This window comes from Nematolebias whitei, chromosome 12, assembly GCF_014905685.2.
Source record: "Nematolebias whitei isolate Nwh7 chromosome 12, NemWhi1, whole genome shotgun sequence".
NCBI classification, from domain to species: Eukaryota; Metazoa; Chordata; class Actinopteri; order Cyprinodontiformes; family Rivulidae; genus Nematolebias; species Nematolebias whitei.
The window spans coordinates 4,049,785-4,070,202 of record NC_056509.1 but is presented as its reverse complement, the minus strand read 5'-3'; the positions used below and the strand labels follow the sequence as shown (position 1 = coordinate 4,070,202).

At 42.4% G+C, this 20,418-nt stretch overlaps 1 protein-coding gene across 1 annotated transcript in view; it reads right to left on the bottom strand.

The window, feature by feature from the left end:
- The window catches only part of nt5dc1 (5'-nucleotidase domain containing 1), a gene marked incomplete at its 5' end in the record, with an annotated part of 416,600 nt that overhangs the window by 210,518 nt on the left and 185,664 nt on the right, over nucleotides 1-20,418 (bottom strand). Inside the window, 1 exon segment of the mRNA XM_037686065.1 lies at nucleotides 1,071-1,245. Coding sequence (XP_037541993.1) covers nucleotides 1,071-1,245 — 175 coding nt within the window.

Genomic DNA, 20,418 nt, shown 5'->3' with positions numbered 1-20,418 from the left:
ACAGAATGTTTTTAAATTTTCATTCAGAGTCTATTAGGGATTGTTGTCAGCTACCAATACGTCAAATTTAATCTGAATAGCTCTAAAAATGGCAGTTATCCTAGTTTTTCTATAAAACAGCTGAATAGTAGCTAAAAAAATGCAGAAAGAAGCTTAAATTTCCAAAAGGAAGAGAAGGGAGCTTAATTGTGTCCACTAAGACTGAAACAGGCAGAAATTAGCACAATAAAGTTGAAATGATTTGAGAAAAGCTGAAATTTGCTAAAAACAGCTGAATAGTAGCTAAAACAAGCAGAAAGAAACTTAAGTTACTAGAAGGATGTCGAGGGAACATGTTTTTGCTGAATTAGGTTGACAAAAGTTTAAATAATGGCAAAAAATGTGGAATTAGCTGATAAAGATGAAATTAGCATGAAAGCTAAATGCTAGCCGAAATAACAGAAATAGCTGAAACATCCAAAAATAAGCTGAAAGGAGCAAAACAAGCATAAGTTACCATAAATAAGTCTGAAGAAGCACAAAAATGTTGAAATTAGCCAAATGAAGCTGCACAAGGAAGCTGAAAGAATCTTAACCAGGTTTAAATGTGAAAGTATAAGTACAAGGATGTAAACGGATCGAAAAGTTATGATGTAAAATGAGCTCCATTCATTTTCAATGAGAGCAAACATGGCAGAAAAGGCTAAATATCTCAAAAAGATAAAGTTGCATCAATACCAAAAGTCATAGCAGTCATCTCCTGAAACAGCTGAACGTTTTGATTTATGATTTGTTGAAATATCACAAAAACTGCGGGAGTAGTTAGATGACAAATAATGCACGGAAGAAAAAGTGGATATCAATAGTGTGAATGCCTATACGGATATAAAGGACTATACTAAGTAACATAATGACAGACACCTGGGGGAGGAACAACTGGGAACATATGAGAGTGGGCAGGGCAGGAGAAAAATACAATAAAATAAAAACCTGGGGAGGCTGAACAATGAAATTATTTGAGAGCCAATATTATAATTTCTGCCAATCTGGTCCTGGTCTTTTTTAAAAAGTAATATAGTGTGTAGTCTTACCCCAGAATATATTCACAGATCAGCCTGCAGTAGTCACTGTGGGAGCTGGTGATGAGCAGCAGAACCTTCCCAGCATCCTTCATACCACGCAGCCAATTTTTTACCAAATCAGAACAGGGCTGCAGATAATGGCCTGGATCCCTCTTTATGCTGGGGAAGTACGTCCCTGAGTCATCTGCAGACAAACACAAAATGATTCAACTAAAGGCTCCATTAGTAAATAATATGTTGATAATAAATAATTGTGCATTTATCAGTTACCATTAATTAACCCTCTGGGAACAGAAGTTATTTTCATTTTTCCAACCCTTCATTTGTATACCTTTCTGAAGAACTCTTGCTTATCACAGTACCAGGAAATGTTCAGCACTCTCTCAGCTTTGTCAAGTCAAGGTTCTTTATTGTCATTCTTATCATAGGTTGTACGTGTGGTGGAACAAAATTGTGTACACAGGGTCCCAGTTACATCCAACAAAAGTATAAATTGTAAAGAAAAACAGTAATAAGATCTAAGATATGAACAAAGAAATATGCTAAACTAAGAATACACTAAGCACTAATAGTACAAAGACAATACGCCAAACAACAGCAGCACCAACATGAGTCTGTGTGAGCAGATAAGTACGAATTGAACACAGCAGCATGAAATTAATAAGCAGCATGAGATTGGCAGCACATATCAACAATCAAAGTGGCATTACAGTGATTTTTTTCAGTGATAATCCTGATTAGGGATTCATGAGTCTTACAGTTACAGGGTAGAAGCTGTTCCTCACTCTAGTGATTCTGCACTTACAGTAATCCTCCATAATCTCCTTCCTGAGGGGAGCAGGGCAAAAAGTGTGTGTACTGGGTGAGTGGGTCCTTCATGATGCAGTTGGCCCTCTTCCTGCATCTGGAGGTGTAGATGTCTGTGATGGTGGGGAGGATGACTCCTGGTGAGGAGGTGGGGAGGCTGTGTTTGTGTAAACACAGGTTAGTTTACTGGTTAGCACAAAAGGATCAAATATAATTTGGACCCTAGGCTGAAAAACTGATACGTGTTTTAGTAAATTTTGTAATACCAGGCTATAGCAGATACAAGCTATGAAGTTGTGTTAAAAAAAAAAAAACACTGATCTGCAGGTGCTCAGAGAAAATACGATTGATGAAAAAATTGAAGGAGAATTTCTGCCACAGTTGCGGAAGACAATAAAGTTTATATTATGTTATGTTATATTATATTATATTATATTATATTATATTGTATTATATTATATTATATTATATTATATTATCCATCCATCCATCCATCCATCCATCCATTATTTTCCGATTGTTCCAAAGTCGGGTTGAGGGGCCAGCAGCTTGAACAGGGAGGTCCAGACATCTCTTTCCACAGCCACCTCTTCCAGCTCTTCCAGCTCTTCCAGGGAGGACCCCAAGGCATTCCCAGGCCAACCAGGAGACATATGCCCCTTTTCCACTGTCACAGAGCCGATCAGATCAGTTCGGGTTGATTCAGATCGGTTTGGGTCTGTTGTGTTTCCACGTACATTTCTGGACCGGCTCTGTAGGCGGGGACTAGAATCCAACTCGTCTTACCACCTGGTGGCGGTAGTGCTCCCTTAAGCTACTTACTAGCCACCACTAAACGTATTAGAAGAAGAACACCCTGAAGGTTTTGTCACACGATGTTGTGGAAGAGATGTCATGCTCTAATGGAGTACCTCATGAGCTGTAACTTTAGACCTGATTCATAATCCTACCTTACTGCTGCTTTAAATCCATGCGTTTTACATTTTAGTATAGATTTTTACAATAAAGATGTATTAAAAATATCTTCACTTTTATTATTTGCAGATATGCACAAGGTTCATGTTAAAATTGCAAAACATCCCACTGTGCTGTAATCTTTGAAACTGCTTTTACAATAAGATACAGACTTGAAAACAACTAGGTTAAATTTTGTCCTTGAATTTTAAAGATTTGTCTTTCATTAAATTAAAACATAAATGTATTACTTATTAATCTAAAAAAGTTAAGTCTGGTCCTCTGGACATTCAAAAAACAAAACTAACAAAAAACATTTAGTTTATTTATTATAAACTGTATTGTTAGTTTTGTGAATGTCCAGAGGACCAGACTTAACTTTTTAGATTTTTCTACCTGGATTATTGAGCAGCATCAGGATATTAATTAATAAATAGTCAGTTGGTTTGTGAACACCATGGGGTCCTAGAAGAGTTGAAGAGGTGGCTGTTGATGTCTGTGCCTCCCTGGTGAAGATGCTGCTCCCACAACCCTGAAGCAGAAGAGGATGGATGGATGGATGGATGGATGGATGGATGGATGGATGGATGGATGATGGGTGGATGGATGGATGGATGGATGGATGGATGGATGGATGATGGGTGGATGATGGATGGATGGTAAATGAGGAGACCATCAAACAGCAGGAGTGGTCAGTTCAGGTGAACTCCTGCCTGTTTGCTTCAGATCAGCTGTTCAAATCTCTGCAGGTTCAAATAAAAGGTGCACCAGGACTTTCAGCTGAATCTCTCGGGCCACAGTTGTACGGACGATAAACGATAACTGCTAAAAGATAACTGATGACTGATAATTGATAACTGTCCTTTCTGAATTTTTGACTGTTTTTGTGTCACTTCATCCTAGAACCAAAAAATTTACAACATAATAACAGTTGAGCAGATTCTGGTAATCTTTTCTTAGGATCCATTAAAGATCAAATGCAATTGGAAATTTTTCTCAACTTCCAGTATGAATTTAAACAAACACTATATGAACTTAACATTGTAAAATTTGTTTAGGAAATTTAATGTTCAAGGACACCACTTAAGAAAAACAATGTTTAATAGGAAAAGTAAGAAGTGAAAAATGTAGAAAAATAAAAACTACTGCGTCCAACTAATGACTGTGTATCTGTGTGTCCCTTGTCTCACGGGCTTCATCCAGAAGAAGACACAAGTGTTGTTCCTGCTGTGTCCGCTTCAGTTCTTCATGTTCATTCAGTGATGAAATAAGACTTTTCTTTACTGGACTCTTTTCTCTTTCTCTTCACTAGAAAGAAGAAAATGGTGGTTAATTCAAGCTACATACTGTTTTTGAATAAATGCATGAAACAAAGAAAGGTGCAGCTAACAGCTATAATAGATATATTAATAATAATAAACTGATAAAATAAGAAAATGAAAAATAAATTGATTTAAAGTAATGAAAATTATAATAATGGATATATGAATCAGAAAGTATTATACAGATGCAGATATTCTTTGTCATTCGCACCACATGTGGTACATGTGGTGGATCAAAATTATGTTCACAGGGTCCCAGTTACATCCAACAATAAAATATAAAAGAAAAACAGTAATAAGATCTAAGATATGAACTAATAAAAACATCAACTAAAAATATGATAAGCTCTAATAGCATAAAAACATTAAACACAATACACGAACAGCAGCACGGACATGAGTCTGTGTGAACAGACGAGCATGCATGAACACAGCAACATGAAACAGATCAGCAGCAACATGAAACAGATCAGCAGCAACATGAAACTGATCAGCAGCAACATGAAACTGATCAGCAGCAACATGATGTGATTCTTCACAGTGTTATATATTCATAAGGCTGCACAAACTCTAGTTCATGTTGCTGTTTGATGTATTGTTTTGATTGTTTACTGCTATTAGTGCTTAGTGTTTTATTAGTAGATGTTTTTTAGTTGATATTTTTCTTAGTTCATATCTTAGATCTTATTACTGTTTTTCTTTTACATTTTGTTGTCTGTAACTGGGACCCTGTGTACAAAGTACATAATTTCATCCCAATTCAGTATTTATTCAACATTTTAGTTTTTTACTTTAAAAATAAAATAAATCAAGTCCTTATTGGCACAAATAAAGTGATGTGGAACATGTTGCATCTGTTCTTACCGAGCACAGAAGCTGCAGCGTTGTGCTGCTCTGTGAGGTGCAGCTGGGCTGTGATGGAGCTCTGTCAGGTGTAGACTCCACTGATGGAGCAGGGGCAGGAGCCTGGAGGCTTGGAGGGTTTAATGTGGAGTTTAGAGATGAACCGTCACGCGCTGAAATATGTTCTGGATAAAATACAGTGAGAAACGGGACCGGAGGATAGTTAGCGTTTATGCAAATTAGCTTAGCATCGTAGCACCGACGTTGTCCTATTATGGCGTCAGCCTCTTTTGTTAAATTAAAATATGTTCAGAACCGATGGGATGAGTAATTTAAAATATGTTTAAAGTAAGAAAACACTCACCATCTTCTATAAATGGTTCAAGTAGAGCAGTAGTCGTGTCCAAACCACCCTCCAATCCTCCATCTAGCTCGCTTTGACTTTTTTCGTCGGCCACCAAGCACAACACCTGCACTTCTGCATTTGACCACGGTTTTGATATTATTGTTTTTATATAGCTTCAAAATACTAAAAGATACACTCCTCGTGTTATCGCTAATGGAAAGCGGTAGAGAAAAAATGGTGGATCGGGTTGTTTGGAAAGACTCCACAGACTCCTCCCCCCCCGACCAATCAGTGACCGACAGTGTTTCTGACGTCATGGCGCGGCTCAACCCCAATGAACTTCTCATCTGGACCTTTGTGGTTCTTCCTGGTTCCGACAAGAATCACTGAGTGGTATTTTGCTGGCTTTTTTGCTGGTTTTCTGCTGGACTGGCTCGCGTGGTGTCTTCATTAGTGTGGGTGAAGTGTACCTGTGTCCCCCAAACTGGACCAGAACCGAACCGAGATGGCTGTGGTGGACTTTGTCTTTAACAGAGCAGCTTCAGTGAGCAGCCCGTTATCTTTAAATGAAGGACTGTCCACCTTCGTGGGAATCGCTGTGTTCGCCTGGAGGAGACGCTTTGATGCTTTGAAGCGCCGCCGGAACCAGACCGGAGCAGAACCGGAGCAGAACCGGGCCAGGGACAACTTGAGCCACTTCAGCCTCTTTGGTCAGTCTCATCATTGGAGGTAGCCTCTTGTGCTGTGGAGCGCCAGAACTGGACTGGAGCAGAACCGGACCAGATCAGTGACGACTTCAACATCTCTGATCAGTCTCGTCATTTTTCAATTTTTCACTGAGGGTGGCCTCTCGTGCTGTCGGGTGCGGAGGTGACGTGCAGAGAAGTGGAGTGAAGCGCGGAAGAGTAGTGCTGTGTGGTGATCGAGAGAAGTCCGGAGTTTACATCAGAGTTGCTGCATGCTTCCATCCAAACTCACCTGGATAATAATTAATTTTATTCCAGATCATGCTGTTGTCCCCTGTTGACCTGAAACGAGCTAGGACCATGCCTTTCATTTCAGGAGGACTTTCTGGCAGCTCGCTCTGCTATTTGCTGTGAATTATCTGTTTCTGCCTGTTGATTCTGGACCCAACTTCTGTTTCTCATGGGAGCATCCATCCATCTTCACAGGAGGGCTGGAGACCCCTTCAGACCAACTCAAACTGTAGTTGGGCCACCTCGTTGGATTTGTTTGTCCATTTGATTTGTGACGCTTTATGGTCTGAGACTTTTCTGCACCATTCATATTATTGTCATTATTTTCAGATCTCAGACTATCTGGAGTCACTGAATCTTGTTAATATATCTGGATCTGCCCATCATTGCAACTTTCACTGTTTTTTGGGTTCTGAATGATCGCGTCTTCATTAATGTTTCTCATGGTTCGATTATGAGGGCTAATTGTCACACTACTAACTCCTGTAATTACACATCAGTCATGAAAAACTCAAGAAAATGTATGGTAATAATGTTGTTACTGCTCTCAGGGATTCAGCCCAACCCTAGACCCCCCACTAATTATAGCACACCAAATTACTTTAAAAACATGTCAGGACTTCATTTTCCTCATTTAAACACACGTAGCCTTCTGAGAAAACTTGATGCCGTGAAAATTCTGGTCAGCTCTTCTGGGGCAGATATAATCTTCATCTCTGAAACATGGCTCAACAAATCTGTACTGAATAATGACCTGGTAATCAATGGATTTAACATCCATCGCTGTGATCGTCAAAAAAAAGAAGGGGGGTGGGGGTCGCTATTTACATCAGAGATTCTCTAGTTTCTAGTCTTGTGTCTTCTAAAACAATTGCAAACCAGTTTGATGCCTTAGCTGTAAACATCACTTTTAATGGAGGCCAGATCTCCATTCTTGTCACAGTTTGCACTCTGTTTTTTCCTTTTCTCATCACTCTGTTCACTGTTTGACTTTTTCTTCTCTGCTCTCCTGGGTTTTTGCTCTGCTGCTTCTGCCAGCCTCTTTACATGCCACACCTCTCTCTCTGATTGCTGCTGATGGTTTCCACCTGTTTCTGGGTGTATATATACTTCCTGCTTTCTCTACTACATTGCCAGATCAACTGCTTGCTTCCAGCCACAGTTATCCAGCGTACGCTTCTTGTTCACAGCTCTTTAATCTTGATCCACACCTGTTTCCCTCGACCACGTTTTTTGCCTGTCCCTTTTTGTACCTCAGCCTTCTGACCTTGTTGACGACCTATGCCTGTTTTTGGATTTCGCCTTTGCCTCTACCTATCGGTACTGTCTCCTCTTCTGATCCCGTGTATGAACCCTGCTCTTCCTCGACTACGCCTCTTGATTTCCATTGGTCTCTGCAGCTCTGTGTCTCCACTGGAGTGTCCCGTTACAACAAGAAAGGTTAGTGTTTCATCAGACCATCTGTATTCAGATAACTACTCATTATTCTGTCAAACACTAACCTTTCCCCTCTGTATCATTTTAGATACAGTTCCTGGACCTAAGACACCAGAAGCTGTTTATTTACTCAATAAACATTTTAAAAACCTTTCTGAGTCTGTGTGTAGGATCCTCATCAGATCTCTGACAGATCTTATCTGTAGTGGGTTGTTATTGTCCCCCCTCAGCACTACCTGAGGCTCTGTCTTCCCTGATAGAATTCCTTGGTAATTTAAAATTCAAAGAGATTTTTTTTGGCAGAAGATTTCAACATTGACTGGGATAAGTCAACCCCCCTTTGTGATAAATTCAAGGAATGTTGCCTCTCACTCAAGCTAACCCAACTCATTGACTCCCCCACTAGACCAAACAAAAACCGTCCTGAAAAATCTTCCATCTTAGACCTGTTTCTAAAAAATATGCCTCACAAATTCCCTGGTACAGGTGTATTCACTGACATTTTAAGTGATCATTCTGTAATAGCTGCTCTCAGAGATACAAAGTATTAAACTTCCACCTTTTAAGCCCAGATTAATTAAAAAAAAAGGATCTGAAATGCTTTTGTTAACAGTCATTCCTCTGAGATCTATTTCACTTTGACTGGCATCATAATCTATTAACTGACGATGTGAACTCTGCTTGGAACTATTTTCTTAATAGTTTAATTTATTTTGTGAACAAACTTGCCCCTTTTCGTCAGTTCAGAAAAAAGGGACGAGACAGCCCCATGTTTACTCCAGAGCTAGCTGACCTCCTGCACAGGAGAGATCATCTTTGGGCTGCAGCGAGAAAATCTGGCTCAGACACTGAGTTTTAGACAGATGAAGAATAAATGCACAACTGCCATCAAAGCCGCAAAACGTAACTATTTCTTATCTCAGACCTCCAAAAATCTAAATGACCCTAACAGATTCTGGAATACTATCAAATCTCTCAGGCAGCCCCCAATCATCTGACCTCCCATCACAACTTCTCGTTAACTCTGTTCCTGTGTCAAATAAGCACGAGATCCTGAACTGTTGCAACAAACATTTTGTTGCTTCTAGTTCATTATTTGACACAGTTACAAATGAAAAATCAGCCACTTCACTTAATAACCAAACTTCTACAAATCAAATCCCTCTTACAAGTCAATCCTCAGTTAATCACACCTTCTCTTTCTCTTCGTTCTCAGTTAGTGAGGTAAATAAACTGTTAAAAGGTGTGAGAGTAGCACTGGCTGCAGCTCCAAGATGGCCGCTGATGATCAACACCTGGGGGTCATCTCCCTGACGAGCTCCTACCACTACTTAAGGCTGCAGTCAAGTCTACTCGATGCTGGAGCATTGATTCCCTCCCGGTACTGATGCTCTCAGCCATTTGTTTCTTAAGTATATGAGATACTTACCTTGTGGTATTTTTTTGTGCCAGCAGTTCCTCCTTTAACGTGTCCGTTCCAGTCCTGGTCGCTCAGTTCCTGTCTGGTCTCTCGTGCCTTGCCTTCCGGATCTTGAATACCCGTGCTTTGTTTCTGGGACTCATGCCTCTTGGACCCGTTGGACTCACTCCAGTACCCAGGAAGCTGTAAGACAAGAACAACAATTTCAGTATCTACTCACCTGTGCCACTTACCTGCTCCTGCCTAAAGATTATTCCCCTCTTCCAGGAGTTCCAGTCCCAGGGCCTGTATATATTGTGTATATACATATCAAACACTGTAAATAAATAACACCTTTTTGTATCTTGAGTCTTGAGTCATTCTGGGTCTTGTTACAACTGGGTTGCCCGAAAATACAACAGAAATGCTCCAGCCAGACCAAACCCAGAACGAGGCTCGGAACAACCAAGCCACGTCTTCCTCGCAAACTGAACGGGTAAACCAGCTGGAGAAGATCCTCACCCAAATGATAAATCAACAACAACAGATGCAAGCTAACCTACAAGAGCTTGGGGGCATGGTTTTCTCCATTAAACAGACTCTCTCCCCTTCTTCACCTAAAGCCGCAGCAGATCCTCCTGTGGACAGCCCGACGTGTACATGCTCAGCGAGGCACCCGTTGGAGCAACAAGTGTTGGTAAAACCTTCCGAACTTTTCTCCGGTGACCAGGATCAATGTGACGGCTTTCTCCTCCAATGCGAGCTCGCGTTTAGCGGGGCTCCTAGACTTTACTCCACAGACAATGCTAAGATCACTTATTTTACGAGTCAGTTAAAAGGTAATGCACTCCGGTGGGCAACCTTTTTTCTTCCGCCAACACGATTTAAGAATTGTCACATTTAGCTCGGTACTCACTGAATTTCGTAGAATATTCGACAGGCCATTATCGGGTCCTAACGCTGAGAAACGTCTCCTGGGCTTACGTCAGGGCCGGCGTCCAGTAGCCGAACACGCCCTCGAGTTCCGCATCCTCGCAGCACAAACAGGGTGGAACGAGAGGGCGCTACAGGGAACTTTCTTGAACTCCTTGTCGGATCCGTTAAAGGATCAGATCGCCGCAAGAGACGAGCCGTCCAACTTCGACGCACTCATTAATTTAGCCGTAGCACTCGACGAACGTTTCCGCGAGTGGCAGCGGGAACGTGACTACAACTCCCAGAAGACCACCACTTCCGGTTTGGGTCCGTCACTCAATGTCTTCCGTAATAAAACCCTTTCTGAACACTATAAACCCCAGAGTCACCAAGCCTTCGCGTCTCCGCCCCCACTCGCCCTGCCTGAACCTGAACCCATGCTGGTGGGACGCACCCGCCTAACTCCCAATGAAAGACAAAAACGAAGGGAGCAAAGATTATGTTTCTATTGCGGCCAAGATGGGCACTTTATTGCCGTCTGTCCATTTCGGGGAAACGAGAACACCCACCAATAAAGAGGGAGATATTGGTGGGGACTCCTTCGTTCTCCCCATTAAGCAGATTGACCATAGCTACGGTCATCCAAGTTAATCACAACCGCTTTCCTGTTTCTGCACTCATAGACTCCGGCGCTGAACAAAATTTATTCAGTCAAAGTATTGTCACTGAATTGTCCCTACCCACTTTAGAAATACCATCCGTTTCTATAGCGGGGGTCACGGGCGACACCTTAGCCCAGGTTCAACACCGCACCGCCAACCTACACCTGATAACATCTGGCAACCACCATGAGAACATTAATTTCTTTGTTTTTGATTCACCTCATGATCAATTGATTTTGGGGTATCCCTGGTTGAAGCTCCACAATCCTCACATTAATTGGGAGCTTGGCAGGATAGAGAAATGGACTGGGAGGTGTTTAAAACACTGCCTCCGCTCAGAGATTTCTAACCCCACTAAACAAGTCGCCAACGTTGAGGAGATCGATCTGACTTCCATCCCGCCCAAGTATCACGATCTCTTGCCAGTATTTAGTAAGCAGAAAGCTTTGTCCCTGCCGCTGCACCGACCCTACGACTGCGCCATAGACCTTTTTCCGGGCGCTCCCTTACCAGCCAGCCGCCTGTACAACCTCTCGGGTCCAGAGAGGGATTCCATGAAGAATTATATTGAGAAATCACTTGATTCAGGTATCATTTGTCCTTCCACCTCCCCGGTAGGGGCAGGGTTTTTCTTTGTGTCCAAAAAAGATAAAACCCTCCGACCTTGTATCGATTACCAGGGACTAAACAGTGTTACAGTCAAGAACATGTATCCTCTTCCCCTCATAGATTCCATACACGAGCAGTTACAGTCAGCTACTATTTTCACGACATTAGACTTGCGAAATGCCTACCACTTGGTACGCATAAAAGAAGGCGACAAAAGGAAGGCGGCCTTCCGAACCCCGTTAGGCCACTTCGAATATCTTGTCATGCCGTTTGGTCTCACTAACGCCCCTGCCGTCTTCCAGGCGCTAGTGAATGACGTGCTCAGAGATTTCTTAGGAGACTTCGTTTTTGTATACCTCGACGACATTTTAATTTACTCGTGTGACAAAGAGGAGCACATCAGAAGGGTCAGAACTGTACTTCAGCATTTATACGAGAATCAATTATTCGTCAAGGGTGAAAAATGCAAGTTTCATACTTCTTCAGTGTCTTTTCTGGGGTTTATTTTCAGGGAGGGGCATTATCGTACCGATCCTGAGAAGATTAGAGCAGTAGTCGAATGGCCCATTCCAGAGACTCGCAAACAGCTTCAGCGTTTTTTAGGTTTTGCAAACTTTTACAGACGCTTTATCAGGGACTACAGCCATATTGCCGCACCACTCTCTCAGCTTACTTCCATTAAAAGAACCTTCAAATGGACTACAGAAGCAAACACGGCTTTCAATAGACTAAAACAACTCTTCTCTTCCTTACCCATCCTCTGCCATCCTGACCCCGAACGCCAGTTCATTCTAGAGGTGGACGCCTCCGACACTGGGGTAGGAGCAGTCCTCTCTCAGAGATCCCCCAGAGACAATAAAGTACACCCCTATGCTTTCTTTTCTCGGCGCCTGTCCCAAGCCGAGCGAAATTATGATGTGGGTAACCGCGAACTACTGGCCGTCAAACTGGCCTTAGAAGAGTGGCGTCACTGGTTAGAAGGTACTGAGACCCCTTTCTTTATTTGGACCGATCACAAGAACCTGACCTATCTAAGGGATGCTAAGAGGTTAACCCCCAGACAGGTACGATGGTCTTTATCTTTCAATCGGTTTAATTACATTTTGACTTTTAGACCTGGCTCGAAAAATACCAAGCCAGATGCTCTGTCTTGTCAGTTCTCTCCTCCAGACATTCCCAAACCCGAGGAACACATCGTTCCTTCCACTTGCATTGTCAGGGCTCTCACATGGCCCATTGAGCAGGAGGTCTGTGATGCCCACAAGGAGGAGCCCGACCCTGGCCTGGGGCCCCCCGGAACCCTGTTCGTCTCCTCTATCATGAGGTCAAAGGTACTGGAGTGGGTCCACACAAATAAACTTTCTTGTCACCCAGGAGTAACCCGCATGTTGTCCCTAACAAAGAACCACTTCTGGTGGCCGACGCTTGTACAAGACGTCAAGGACTTTGTCGCTGCTTGTTCCACATGTGCACGTAACAAGACAGGTAATCAACCCCCGGCCGGACAATTACAACCACTGCCCTCATCCAGCCGCCCTTGGTCCCACATATCAGTGGATTTTGTCACAGGACTTCCCCCGTCCGAAGGAAACACGGTCATATTAACTGTCATTGACAGATTCTCGAAGTCGGCACATTTCATTCCTCTGGTAAAGTTACCATCCGCTCTTGAGACCGCACAACTATTAGTTCAGCATGTTTTTCGTATCCACAGCATTCCCTCCGACATTGTCTCTGACCGTGGTCCACAGTTTATTTCTCAGGTTTGGCGGTCGTTTTGTAACACCCTGGGGGCATCTTCAAGTCTGACTTCAGGCTACCACCCACAGTCTAACGGCAAGGCTGAAAGGTGCAACCAGGAACTCGAGAACACCCTTCATTGCGTTGTGGAGAGCAACCCTTCAGCCTGGTCTCAACATCTGGTGTGGGTGGAGTATGCCCACAACGCTCACAGATCCACAGCCACAGGTATGTCTCCTTTTGAAGCCTCTCTGGGTTACCTGCCCCCCCCCCCCCCTGTTTCCTAGTCTAGAGACGGACATCACGGTGCCGTCTGTCCAGCACCACTTCCGCAGATGTCGACGCGTTTGGCTGCAAACAAGAGCAGCCCTCCTGCGCACTGCAGCCCAAATTAAGAGGTTCGCCGACCAACACCGCTCCTCCGCCCCGTCCTATCAGGTGGGCCAAAGGGTGTGGCTCTCCACAAGAGACATACAGTTAAAGGACATCCCCAGGAAGATGGCTCCACGTTTCATAGGTCCCTTCATCATCACCAAGATAATCAACCCCTCAGCAGTCCGCCTTCAACTCCCCAGCTCCATGAGGATCCAACCTACATTCCACGTTTCTCAGATAAAACCAGTCTCCGAGAGTCCACTGTGCCCACCTGCCAACCTCCCTCCACCCGCCCGGTTGATCAACAATCACCCCGCCTTCACGGTTCGTGCCATTTTGGACGTCAGACGTCAAGGCAGGGGTTTCCAGTATCTCGTGGACTGGGAGGGATACGGCCCGGAGGAGAGATCCTGGATTCCCCGCTCATTCATCTTGGACCCAAGTCTCATCACGACCTTCTTCAGAGCACACCCCGAGAAGCGCCTCAGGTCGCCTGGAGGCGATTCTTGGGGGGGGGGGGGGGGATGTGAGAGTAGTACTGGCTGCATCTCCAAGATGGCCGCTGATGATCAACACCTGGCGGTCATCTCCCAAACGAGCTCCTACCACTACTTAAGGCTGCAGTCAAGTCTACTCAATGCTGGAGCATTGATTCCCTCCCGGTACTGATGCTCTCAACCATTTGTTTCTTAAGTATATGAGATACTTACCTTGTGGTTTTTTTGTGCCAGCAGCTCCTCGTTTGACGTGTCCGTTCCAGTCCTGGTCGCTCAGTTCCTGTCTGGTCTCTCGTGCCTTGCCTTCCGGATCTTGAATACCCGTGCTCTGTTTCTGGGACTCATGCCTCTTGGACCCGTTGGACTCACTCCAGTACCCAGGAAGCTGTAAGACAAGAACAACAATTTCAGTATCTACTCACCTGTGCCACTTACCTGCTCCTGCCTAAAGATTATTCCCCTCTTCCAGGAGTTCCAGTCCCAGGGCCTGTATATATTGTGTATATACATATCAAACACTGTAAATAAATAACACCTTTTTGTATCTTGAGTCTTGAGTCGTTCTGGGTCTCGTTACAACTGGATTGCCCGAAAATACAACAAAAGGTCTTGATCCTAAAAAATCTCTAGGACCAAATGAACTTCCACCTTATTTCCTAAGGCTGGCCGCTTATATCATCACAGTCCCTGTGACGCACATCTTTAACCTGTCCATAAGCCAAAACTCCATTCCAGACACTTGGAAAACAGCCTTTGTTTTTCCTTTGCTGAAGGGAGGTGACCCCACCTCACTGAACAACTATCGACCAATCTATAAACTCTGCATTTTAGCTAAGGTTCTAGAAAAACTGAAACTCCCAAATCAAAAATTACCTGGACTCATTTAACATCTTACCTCTCCATCAATCTGGCTTCAGGAAACAACACAGTACAACGACTGCTTCACTGAAGGTTCTTAATGACTTTGTTGAAGCATTGGATGCTAAAGATTATTGTGCTGCACTTTTCTTAGACCTGTCTAAAGATTTTGATACTGTGAATTATAACATCTTGTGTCATAAGCTCTCAGAAATCGGTTTCTCAGATCATACCATTGGTTGGTTCTCTATTTCTCAGATCGGAGGCAATGTGTTCGACATAATGGTACTTCCTCCATTTATTTAACAGTCAACAATGGTGTACCACAAGGATCAGTCTTAGGACCCACCCTCTTTACAATCTACATAGGTAATGTAGGTCAGAGCATCCCTGATGCATCCTTACATTTCTATGCTTATGACACAGTTGTTTATTGTCGAGCTAAAACAGTTGCTAAGGCTTTCCAGCTTTTGCAATCTGCATGTGACATCATCCAGTCAGATTTTTTCCAACTCAAACTTGTCGTAAATGCCGACAAAACCAAAGGAATGCTTTTTTCAAACAGTAAGTCGATCCCAGCAGTTCTTCCTCTGATTTTATCCTCAAATGGTGTCCCTCAAATGGTGTCCCCATTGAGTTTGTTGATTCCTATAAATATTTGGGTATTTTGGTTGACTCGCATCTCTCTTGTAAGCTCCATGTGGAAAACCTAGTAAAGAAACTGAAAGTTAAACTGGGTTTCTTTTTCAGAAACATATCCTGTCTAACTCTAAACGCTAGGAAACGCCTTGTAACTGTGACTTTCCTTCCCTCCATTGATTACGGTGACATTATTTACATGAACGCTCCTACAAGAACCCTGCAGATGTTGGATGCTGTCTATCATGGTGCACTAAGATTCATAACTGGCTGTGATTATCGTACCCACCACTGCACCCTGTATTCACTGGTTAACTGGTCATCATTAACCTCACGCAGACTCTCTCACTGGTACATTTTCATCTTTAAATCACTTCTTGTCTGCTGCCGTCATACATCTCTTCCTACATGTCTCTGTGTGAGTGTAGCTACAGCGTGCGCTCTCAGGACATTATTACCTGCAGTGTTCTCTCAGTGAGGACTGAACTTGGCAAAAGGACCTTCTCTGACTCCGCTCTTGTTTCCTGGATTATCTTGTAAAAAGATCTCAAGGTCTCGACCTTGACCTCTCTAAGTGGCTTTAAGAATCTGTTGTACTCCTGGCAAGGACCAATGTAGACATGTTCCAGTTTTTAGTTTTCTACAGTCGTCTTATAATCTAGCTGTTTTTTGTTAATTTTTTTTGCCGTCTTATTTGTTAAAAAAAAAAATTATGTATGCCTATTTATAATTGTCTACTGTTGTCGCTGTTGTCCATTGTTTTCATCATTCTTTGTTAAAATCAGGTCTCTCTTGTAAATGAGTAATCGAGGCTCAATGGGATTTACCTGTCTAAATAAAGGTTGAATGAATTATACTGTACAAAATGAGGTAAATCAGAATATAGACATAAAAATGTTGCAGATAATAAATATGACGACTGTGTGGAGCATACAGGTTCAAAACACAGATCATCTGATGCTGAAAGCTACGGAATAGTAGTGGGTTTTTAAACAGGATTTGAAAACCGAGAGGGAGGGGGGCCTATCTGACAAGCAGAGGTAACTTGTTCCAAAGTATTGGGCCTGCTACAGAGAAGGCCCTGTCACCTCTGCGCTTAAGACGAGTTCCTAGAACTGTGAGGAGCAACTGGTCCGCTGACCTCAGAGAACGTGGTGGGACATATGGCTGTAGCAAATCAGAGAGATGGGGGGGAGGGGTGGCAAAACTGTTCAGCGATTTGTAGACATACAGGAGTATTTTGAACTGGATTCGAAGGTGAACCGGTAGCCATTGCAGGGAGGCCAAAACTGGAGTAATGTACTCTCTTTTGCCTGTACTGGTTAAAAATTGGGCTGCTGCATTCTGGACCAGTTGTAGTTGTGCGATGGAGGTCTGACTGATACCAAACAGGAGTGAATTGCAGTAATTAAGCCTAGATGTAATGAATGCATGTATTACTGTCTCCAGGTTATTTTTGGACAATATGGGCTTCAGTTTAGACAGCCGCCTCAATTGGAAGAAACATGATTTAACAATCATGTTTACATGATTGTTAAGTTTCAGGGAAGTGTCCATTATCACTCCCAGATTAATGACTCTTTGTTTTACTGACAGAACTTGAGCGGAATGGTCGATGCAGTGGTTCATGATCGTATCGTTGTGAGGGAACAACATGTGCCCCTTTTCCACCGTCACGGCGCGGGTCGGATATTTCCGGCTTGAAGCGCGTTTGAGGTCTTTCCACTGATCCTGTGACCGGCTCGCCTCGCTAAATTCTGGCCCGGCTTCTCAAGGGTTCCGAGCGAGCCGCGCCGTGACGTCAGAAACACTGTCGGTCACTGATTGGTCGGGGGGAGGAGTCTGTGGAGTCTTTCCAAACAACCCGATCCACCATTTTTTTCTCTACCGCTTGCCATTAGCGATAACTCGAGGAGCGTATCTTTTAGTATTTTGAAGCTATACAAAAACAATAATATCAAAGCCGTGGTCAAATGCAGAAGTGCAGGTGTTGTGCTTGGTGGCCGACGAAAAAAGTCAAAGCGAGCTAGATGGAGGATTGGAGGGTGGTTTGGACACGACTACTGCTCTACTTGAACCATTTATAGAAGATGGTGAGTGTTTTCTAACTTTAAACATATTTTAAATTACTCATCCCATCGGTTCTGAACATATTTTTAACTAACAAAAGAGGCTGACGCCATAATAGTACAACGTCGGTGCTACGATGCTAAGCTAATTTGCATAAATGCTAACTGTCCTCCGGTCCCGTTTCTCACTGTATTTTATCCAGAACGTATTTCAGCGCGTGACGGTTCATCTATAAACTCCACATTAAACCCTCCAAGCCTCCCGGCTCCTGCCCCTGCTCCATCAGAGGAGTCTACACCTGACAGGTCTCCATCACAGCCCACCTGCACCTCACAGAGCAGCACAACGCTGCAGCTTCTGTGCTCGGTAAGATGCAACATGTTCCACATCACTTTATTTGTGCCAATAAGGACTTGATTTATTTTATTTTTAAAGTAAAAAACTAAAATGTTGAATAAATACTGAATTGGGATGAAATTATGTACACAGGGTCCCAATTACAGACAACAAAATGTAAAAGTAAAACAGTAATAAGATCTAAGATATGAATTAAGAAAAATATCAACTAAAAAACATATACTAATAAAACACTAAGCACTAATAGCAGTAAACAATCAAAACAATACGTCAAACAGCAACATGAACTTGAGTTTGTGCAGCCTCATGAATATATAACACTGTGAAGAATCACATCATGTTGCTGCTGATCTGTTTCATGTTGCTGCTGATCAGTTTCATGTTGCTGTGTTCATTCGTGCTCATCTGTTCACACAGACTCATGTCCGTGCTGCTGTTCTGCGTATTGTGTTTAATGTTTTTATGCTATTAGTGCTTATCATATTTTTAGTTGATGTTTTTCTTAGTTCATATCTTAGATCTTATTACTGTTTTTCTTTTATATTTTATTGTTGGATGTAACTGGGACCCTGTGAACATAATTTTGATCATCCACCACATGGACCACATGAATGACAAAGAATATCTGCATCTGTATAATACTTTCTGATTCATATATCCATTATTATTATTTTCATTATTTTTAAATCAATTTATTTTTCATTTTCTTATTTGATCAGTTTATTATTATTAATATATCTATTATAGCTGTTAGCAGCACCTTTCTTTGTTTCATTTTTCACTTCTTACTTTTCATATTAAACAATTTTTTTCTTAAGTGGTGTCCTTGAACATTAAATTTCCTAAACAAATTTTACAATGTTAAGTTCAGATAGTGTTTGTTTAAATTCATACTGGAAGTTGAGAAGAATTTCCAGTTGCATTTGATCTTTAATGAATCCTAAGAAAAGATTACTAGAATCTGCTCAACTGTTATTATGTTATATTTTTTTGGTTCTAGGATGAAGTGACACAAAAACAGTCAAAAATTCAGAAAGGACAGTTATCAATTATCAGTCATCAGTTATCTTTTAGCAGTTTTTCGTTTATCGTCCGTACAACTGTGGCCCGAGAGATTCAGCTGAAAGTCCTGGTGCACCTTTTATTTGAACCTGCAGAGATTTGAACAGCTGATCTGAAGCAAAAAGGCAGGAGTTCAACCTGAACTGACCACTCCTGCTGTTTGATGGTCTCCTCCTTCGCCACCCGTCCGTCCGTCCATCCATCCATCCATCCATCCATCCATCCATCCATCCATCCATCCTCTTCTGTGTAGATGAACAGATTCTCAGATATATTCATCAATTAACGCGGATTCCTCATTTTTCTGAACTGAATAAAACGTGCATTGAATTTAATGAAATGCAAACGTGAGACGTCATTTATATTTGACCCATCAAAATGAATGCGGTCGTTTATTTACAGAATCAAAGTTTAACATCAAACATTTACATTAATTTGGCAAATTATGAAAATAACAACATAAGCAATCAATCAGGAAAAATCATACGGCCATGATTTTTCCGTTGCTTCACCACAGACATTTATGAAAACTGTACAACTATGATCTTTTACCCACACGGATGTGGATGAGCACTTTACACAGACATTTCTAAATATCTGGAAGAATTTCTACTTGAGAGAAAAGTTTAAAGATGGGAAAGAAGTTAAAGGGAGTAAAGATGGTATGTGAGGGGAAGTGTTCACCAGAACCGACACTCTCCATCAGAACCCAGCTCACCTCGGTACGCTTGGTAGGAAACTTGACTCATTACCTTTCTGAGATTAATCAGCAGATATGGAGTTCCGTTAACGCTACCTGTCCAGCGTCTCCTTAGGATGGCTGTAGCTCGTCAGAAGTAGTGGCGAGTGGAAAGTGTTATATTCCCATGACTCGGAAGAGCTCTGTTGTCATGTCAGGATCTTCCCGTCTCCCAGAACTGGGCTTCTCCGCACAGAACTGAACAGAACTGAACTCAACCGAACCGAGTGGAACCCTCACAGAACTCCAGCAGAACATGAGTAGTTTACAGATCTGAGTAGACCAGGAAGTACCGACATTTTAAAGAGCCCTTTTCCCGGTTTATACGGGAGTCTCCCATTGGCCAGAACCGACCAGACGGGGTGTGTTTTGTGACGTAAAAGGTTAGAATGCAGCAAGAATTGTTATGGAAAGATCAGAAATGTTCTCACAGACAGAGAGAGTTTTGTTTTGGCGCGTTTCAGAAACAGGTGCCAAAACCTCTATATTTACGTCTGAGAGGATTCTAAAAACATGACAGTTCGTTCCAACAACTTGTTTTGCGTTTGACTCCAACCTTGGACCAACTTACACTTGCTCATTCAAAGACAGAAAATCAGAAAATGCATAATTATCTGTAACAGACCTCAACATGAATTCTAACTTTGCATGAGAATTTAAAAATCATTACACAGTTAATAAAATTGATTAGTTCACTGCAACATCTAAAATGGTTTGAACTAAGACACTTTGATTATCAACATTTGTAA